Raw genomic sequence first — 8,289 nt, 5'->3', positions numbered from 1 at the left:
GCGGCTTGCTCAACACGCAGCACCGTCTGTCAATGTGATTTTGTAGACGCTTTGAAGTGAAGATCCTGAGACAGCTCGATCACGGGTGACTACTACTAATAGCCCTTTATGCCGGGGTTGTTTTTTTGTCAGCTGCCGCTTTCCTTTGGTCAAGAGTGAGTATTTAATCTGAAATATTCACTAGATTGTGTTTGATGTTACTTGGTACAGGAATTTCCCTCTTTCTATACCACACAGATAGGCATTTCAAAGCGCGCTGGGCTGCCTACACTTCACACTGACCCAGTTAGTTGTCAGTTGTGGGTTTCAGTATATTGCTCAAGGGCGATTTGGCCGTGATTGGTGTGCCATAACTCAGTTTGCCATTTCACAGCTGAAATACAAACTCTGTTCAGACTTTGGGGTATGAATCAGAGGATTCTCAGCAACCACCTGACCCAATTAACAGGAAAGAAAATCTACTATCAGGTCACAATGAAGAGCATCCAATGAATGCATGCGTGATACAGTACTTGTGGATGAGTCGAGAATTAACTGGCAAGTGCCACAGGAGTGAACATATCCTGAGAACGACGTGGCAGTGAGAGAAATATGAGGCAATTAATTAAAGTCTGCATGTCTAAAAGGATTGCTGTTAAAAGCTGCTGCCTCTGGCCGCATTACAGTACGCTCCACTGCAGACAGTTATACATAAAACATAAATACACATAAATGCCCTGGATTGGTCACAGGTTTAAAAAGTTACTTCTCTGTAAATATGAAGCCGATCACTCAGACTGACGTTCTTAATGGACTATACAACACATGTGCCACGGCAAATTGAGCGGGTCTGTCTGTCTTTACGTGGCCTCACGCTGGTTCAAAGCTATTACTGCCAGGACTTTTGTTTATGTGAGGTGGTCACACTGCGGTGCGTTCACAGCAAGATTCGCCAGCTTCACATTCTACCCACATCAGACGGGGATGGATGGATTAAAAGGTGTGTTTGAGCATGTGGTCCAAGCATTATTGACATTTTGGGGAACTAAATCTGGTTACTGAACCACATCATGGGAACAAAACTTAAGCCTCTAATGTAAAGGTTAAGTTTAAGCAACTCGCTGTCATGTTTTATGTTAAAAGTCTCAGAGTAAAGAATGTAAGTCAATGTGATGACCCCAAGCCTGTGTGCATGTGTGTGCTTTGCCTCTCAGCTCCATCAACAGGAAAGTCATTATCTCCCTGCTCAATAAATGCTCATTGGTGCTTTGTTCAATCTTGATGAATAGTGGCCGCCACCTTTGTGATGCCAAAGAGAACACTTGATTTATGCCAAAGTAAAGTCACTCAGCACTATGCCCTTTTCTGCTTCCTGTCCCCGGAGATGGCTGCGTAAAGAGGGTGACAAGGCACAAATAACAAACTCAAACTCAGAGCTCTGTCCGCCGACTGCTAATCCATCATCCTGCTTGTCAAAACGGCACATGGAATTGTGACGTACAGATTATGTTTTGTGAAAACCCTTGAAACATCAATGAGGGGCTTTAATTTCAGCAAAGGGAATGCAAAGTATGATGTTGGGTTCAGACGGATTCGACCCTATCAGAGAGGCCGTGCAAAGTATTGAAGGGATTAGAAAAACAACCCAAAATAACACTTTTATAATTTTCATCCAGATGAATATTTTGCATTTTGATACACCATACTATATTATAATTAAATTAAAACGGTTCAGATTCAAGGACTCACTGATTACTTGCGTAGGATAAATCTGATTTAAGTAGCACCCAACAAAGACAATCACCAAATCAGCAAAGTGGATCAGACAGATGTGAGCTGAATGACAAACATACATGTTTCATCACAGCTTATTTTCCTGTTCTACTTCTCATTGACTCAACAAGATGATTATTAAACAGAGTGAAAGAGGCAACACACCACTGCATCCTTCTCTTAGTCATCACAGGCCGATTTAGGTTCATTCCCACACTCACACACAAACACTACCTTATCTTATCTCACAATCCATGAATAAATTGTGTTTCGCTTCATGTGGCTCTGTAAAGAGTCAAACACAGTCAAACAGAAGGGAAACAGAGCTGTGGTTGATAGTAGAAGCAACACTTATCAATGATTAACCTAAAACGCCTGCTCCCAGCATGTTTATTTAATGGTGCTGTGAAATATTTCCATTGACGGCGATTTTGCCCTCAAATGAAGTGCTTGTTTACACGGGATGAAAGCAGCGAAGGATTTTAAATTCAAATATTGTTTCCTCTTCAGAGATGGAAGCGGTTTGTCTCCTTAGTATGAAATAAGCTGTAGTGGTTTGTAACATGAAATGTGTCTCCTGTGGTTTCTGGAAACGCGGCGCCGTCTGTAAACTGGCTGTGATCACAGGACTCAGGAATTCGGTGCAACGTCCTGTTTGGTACCGAAACATGCGACCCGATTGAATATTCCTTCACAAGCATGAACTGCCTTTGATCTGGCCTCGCAGGAGACGTCCAATCCTCTGCGTCTGAGCGAGATGGCCGACGAGTGGGAAGTGAACAGTGTCTCGGGGAGTGGCGCTCAGGCGTCACATCACATTACCAGAGGATGCATCACCTAGGTCAAGTCATCTGTGTCTGCCGCTGCGGGTGGATGTTTCCCAGCTGCAGTAAATGCATGGCCTGTCTCTCTGGGGACAGACGTCCACACCAGCCCCACAGAAATATTATCAGACGTGGAAGGCGGGTCGATGTGGGATGCCGCGTGTGAACTCGGCTCATCAGTGACAAACCAGTTGGCAGGAGGGACTTGAAGGCAGTGGTTAGTCTGTGGTCCGGGGGGCCCGGGACGGCGCCATGTCCTCCTTACAGGTGCGATCGCACCTTCACCGTCTGAGCCTTCAGTCTGAACCTCAGAGGGAAAAAGTTTGCTTCTGCTGCAGTTATGTCATATTGTTTCTTGACCCGGATCCCATCTTTCTCCTGTGAGTCCACCGGCGGTCAAGCCAGGCGATTTCTGATTTGCACATTTAACCGGCGTCTTTCTCGGGGCCATATGGAGCCCCTGAAATCCTTCAGCCTCAAATTTTGTCAGACGTCTGGGGGAGTACAGAAAAAGGACTCCCCCTCTCTTCCCTCTGTTGGAATAAATCATTCATGTTTGACTTCTGAATCATTGAACATACAATATATTACTCTCAGTGAAGGCAAAAAAAACTGAATGTAGCCAAAAGAGATACTGAATTTTTAGAGAAGTGGGCACGAATAGACGGCAAGTCTGTGGCGGAAGTGCATGCAAGGACAGCCTGCGAGAGAGAGAAAACATTAGTGGGATGTAACTTCTCTTTTAAAAACCACACAACAGTCAGACTGGACTCCTCTGCTGTCACTGGGTCAATGCTTTGGTGTGTTACCTTCGATTTGCAGTATTGGCGCTCCACTTAAAGATGTTGGAGGTGATGAACAGGAAGTCCTTTATGAGCTTGGTTTTCACAGTTATAAGTCAACATTTACACCTACAGTGTGAAATCAATAGCACTGACGTGACTGGTTTCTCCTTCAATGCTGCCCATCATGAGTGCTATTGAGTGACAACCGCTGAGGTACTAAACAGGTACAAAAAACCAAGTTTCATAAAGAAAGCTTTAACTATGTTCCATATTTTCCACAGGGTAATAAAAATAAACAGACAAATATTTGACAATGTGCTGTATATTTAACTTTGGAGATACCATGTGATTTCTCTTTATTATTCAAGATATTAGGGGTTATATATGCACATATGCAGAGTATTCATATGTTTTACTGAAGTAGAAATAAACCTGTTAGTGTAAAAATATACTTTGGTTAAAGTAAAAACGTTGATATTTCAGTGAATTAAATACAAGTGATACTTCAAAACACATGTTTTGACATGTTTTCAAGTCTAAAAGTAAAGATGGTATTTGACTTTATAAAGTAGAAAATGCTTTATTGAGGCACCGTGAGGACTTCTCTGGTGGTGCTGGTGAAAAGCACATCCATGTACACATGTAAACAAATACGTCTGAATTATTGTTATTGTAATGTTGTTAGCATGGATACAGCTGCTCAATCATGTCAAAAGACACAAATTATTATTCAACTTGTGTTTTGGAGACTTTATCACTCAATGGACTTTTCTTTTTTAATTTAATTTGAAATGTATGTCGCAGAGACTCGGATGGTCTTGGGGATTGAACTATTATTGAAGTGACTTTATTACACTGAATCGTTCAACATTAGCACGTTTCACTATAACTGTGAGAGGTTGAACGATATATGTAAGGAGGAGAAGGTAAACATATTTGTTCTCACATGTAGGGAGGAATTTCTCAAATAAAGTACCGACATCTGAAAACGACCACACTTTTGCCAGCTCGACTTACGTATGTGGTTAAAGCAACATGAGGAGAGTGGAACTAAACTTTGTTTTCAGTTCCTGAGACCAAAAGTGCACTATTTCTTCTTCTTCTTCTTTAAACAATGTCACCAGAATAGAAACTGCTCAAGTGTCAAGAGTCTCTTAAGCTGTCGTTCAACATTTGTTTAAATATTTACAAGTGACAGCACGCACAAATTTTGCAGTATCAAGTTAGAGCAGGGCTGAACTGGGCAAAGCAAGTGAATACACCAGTGGGTCTGTAGTCTTTTGCTTCATTCCCTGTTTTTTCTTGATGATTATGTCGCACTAATTTTCTAGCTCAACTGAAAATAAATTACATGGGTCTTCTATCAGACCTTATCATTATAAAAGGGCATTTTTTTTTTTTTCTTTTTTTTACACATGATGTTCAGTGTTTTTGTCACAATGAGTACTTCTTCTGTGACTTGAGAAATGTTGAAAAGAAGCTTTTTTTTTCTTCTTTTTTTTTATAAAGGCTTCTAAAGGCTTTGATCAGACTGGAAAGCTCCTGACAAAGAAAAGGACCGAGAGTTTTTTGGAGGACTGAACGTCTGCAAAACACAACAAGACGACTCACATTCGGCCACACCAATTTGCTCATATACCTGGTCCCAAGTAATATTTATGTCCATGTGTTATTTAAAATGTGATTTCACCATACATATCTCTGTATCAGCTATCCGTGCTCCAGCACTCTGGGTGAATTAATGATCATATTTTTCAGATATGCCATATTGCATGTGGAGCAGTAGCTCTGTGAGAATCCATCAAACCCTGTCAAGTCCCTGCAGGATCATAAAGGAATGACCACATACACCGGGGACCAGCCCATCACATGCTCTCTGTTGGTGTATATGGTGCACCATCTCCATTAGACAACGAAAGGAGGGATGATAGTAAGTCAATACTGCTCTCTGCAGTGGAGCACCAAGGCTTCAGGGACTGAATAACCCCCAACCAACACATCTGGTCACTCCAGAGCCTAACTTGTAGCCCTCCCCGCTCTGCAGGCCTGTTTTACAAGGCATGTCCTTGGGAAGCCTAAATGACAGGAGGGAACCCTAATTACAGCTAATCACGCATCTAATTGGCAATTCTCGTCTTAATGAATTATCTCCACGACACCCATTGTGAATCATATGCCAAGTCCAATCTGCATTGTAACATTTAAATGAGCCTGTTTTTGGCAGCGATCCAGACAAACACTTTACAAAAACTGTCTGAACAGCTTGTGTGGAAGATGACAACACACTTAAATTGATCCAATATTGTTTTAAAGTCACTGGATTCACTTGCTACTTTTGGACACCGGTCGCTGGGTCCATCTGACCTTTCCCGTAATAACATACAATATAAAGGAGACAGTAATACTAGTGTATTTGACAACCTCCCAGATGAGAAGAAGAAACATTTCTCTTGTATGTCCCCTCACTTAACAGAAACGAGTCGAACAGACACTGTTGTTATGATGGACTAATAGGCCCGTGTATAGTTTTTCTTTTCTGGAACAAACGGCTTGACCCGGCTGCTTTAACGGCCACAGATGACATACAAATCACACCGTCCCCTTGAGGAGTACTCTTGAGACTCAGTCCAATTCATCCTTCTTTCCACCAAGCCCCAAAACACATTCATACTTCTGTCAGCTTTGCCACAGCTGACTGGAGTAATCACACTACTGCAGCATGATTCTGTGATCCAGTTCCTCCCATAAAATCAAGAACTCCACAGGCAAACTTAAATCCCTCGTGCTCAGCCGATCCACAAGCAGGAAACACACAAATCACTGGGCATAATACACTGCGGTAATAATACCTGATTGACAACCAGGAGGAAATAATCAGATCATCAATACCACAATAAGCTTTTGTCTTCATTACTGTAGCAGAACAGTCATACACCAACCACTTGACGTTTATTTCATTCTGGATTGCAGTAGGAGCCGTGGAAATGTCTCATTTGTCACAAGCTATCAGGCTCAGCTGTGCTTTTATGAGCACTGACTCCTAAAGAGCTGTACCTGAATAGGATCTTGATGGGTGGGGATGAGTGTTCAGGTTTTTACCCATTCTGAATGAGGAATTGAAAGCAGCTTGCTGTGAGGCATTTGGGAGCTCAATTTCATGAATAATTTTTGGCACGGTGTTGATGCAAAACACCAGTGTGATAAATCCCATAATGTATGTTGTCAGGGAGCCAAACAGTTTTCTCGGATGAACTTTACACACAGTGTGCGTGAAGTGAATTCCAACAGGGTTTGTTTTGGGGTTGTTGTTTTTTTTTGGGGGGGGGGTTGGGGGGGGGGTTCTTTGTGAAGCGATGATGTGATAAAGAGCAGGTCTGTGTGGCATCAGCAGACAATTAAAGCGATTGTAAATCAAGTGATGATAAAAACCTATGAGGTCGATGAGCGATGAACCTTAATACAAAGACTAATTACAGGAAACACTGTTCATGCTCCGGTCAAGCAAATTAATTTAGCCTGGTATAAATTATTCACTGGCTGTGTATTAATTTACTGGTTGAGAGGCTTTGACCGCACAAATGATCGAAGGTAGGGGTTGATGTGGAATTAGGGAATTAAACGCCACTTTCGTGCGCAAAAACGCACAATTACTTCATTAAGTTAGATCACAGCTCATTGCTTCATTAAGTGCATGCTGATCCTCCCCTGCCTTCACTGCACTAATGTGGCTTAAGGCAACTCTTAATGTTTTCAAAAAGCATTTCACGGTCTCCAGCGAGCCATTTGAACGCGCGGCGTACTTCGTGCGTAATTATGAGCACCGCTGCTGCAAGATGACAGTCGGGCTGCTAACTTTTACGAAACTCACCTATCCACGCTGATCACACACAGGGTCATGATAGAGGCAGTGCAGCACATTACATCCATGCCGATGAAGATGTTGCAGAAGAAATCTCCAAAGAGCCACTTGCCCCCGGTGAGGTCTGTCACTATTACAAACGGCATCACAACTATGGCCACGGACAGGTCCGCCACCGCCAAGGATACGAGAAGGTAGTTTGAAGGTTGTCTCAGTTTCTTCACCACGCACACCGCGATCACCACCAGCGTGTTTCCCATCACGGTGACCGCGGTGATAATCGCCAGCATCACGCCGATGATGATCTTCTCCGGGCGCCCGAAATCCAGCAGCTGCTCCCCGCAGGACTCGTTCCACATGGCTGTGGGGCTGGCGGTGACGAGGACGTTGTAGAAGAGCTGCGGTGTGCCATTGGTAACTTCGGGAATATCCTCTTTCTTATTGAAAGTGAGCTCAATTCCTGAAGTATTGAACATCACGACGTTATCCCGACGGAGGTGCAAGGGACGCCTCGCCAGCGCTCTCCAATTACGCGCATATTTGGATGTGTGTAACCTGCGCTCGGCTCCTGCCCAGTGGTTTGAGATGAAGCGTTTCGCAGCTGCACCACATCAGAGCTGCCGACAATTCAGCTCTAGGGTAGGGGGGGGAGGTTGAGTGGTTTTTATGAATGATCCGCCTGGGGGGTGGGGAAGTGCTATAAGGACACCTGACTCATCTCTCGAGGGGAAAAAAAAACAACTTTTGCATCAAAACAATAAAATAAACAAAGTCGCACAATCCAAAAAGGTTTGCTCCTGAAGTGTTTGCTTGTCAGAGGCGCATCACATGATGAACACAACGGACTGTTTGGAGAGTTGCGCTGCTTAAACCGCACCTCTCCGTGACGCATCACTTAAACGTAGATAGTCATACAAGCACATGAACATGAAGTGGATTTAAGCAGCACAAACTAGAAAAATCATGAATTGTCTGGCTGCGTTTCCTGCGTACATTTATTATTATTATTATTATTATTATTATTATTATTATTATTATTATTAGAGTTGTTGTTGTTGAATATCAGCAC

General features: G+C 43.0%; 1 protein-coding gene across 1 annotated transcript in view; it reads right to left on the bottom strand.

Moving 5' to 3' along the window:
• Positions 1-7,696, bottom strand: part of htr7c (5-hydroxytryptamine (serotonin) receptor 7c) — a gene marked incomplete at both ends in the record, with an annotated part of 30,639 nt that extends 22,943 nt beyond the window's left edge. Inside the window, one exon of the mRNA XM_080467159.1 lies at positions 7,230-7,696. Within this exon, the coding sequence (XP_080323285.1) occupies positions 7,230-7,696 (467 nt within the window). The remainder of the gene's footprint in view (positions 1-7,229) is intronic.
• Positions 7,697-8,289: the final 593 nt, after the last annotated feature.

The sequence above is a fragment of the Lipophrys pholis genome (assembly GCF_963383615.2).
Source record: "Lipophrys pholis genome assembly, chromosome: 7".
In the NCBI taxonomy this organism is placed as follows: domain Eukaryota; kingdom Metazoa; phylum Chordata; class Actinopteri; order Blenniiformes; family Blenniidae; genus Lipophrys; species Lipophrys pholis.
This window is presented reverse-complemented; position numbering and strand designations above follow the sequence as displayed.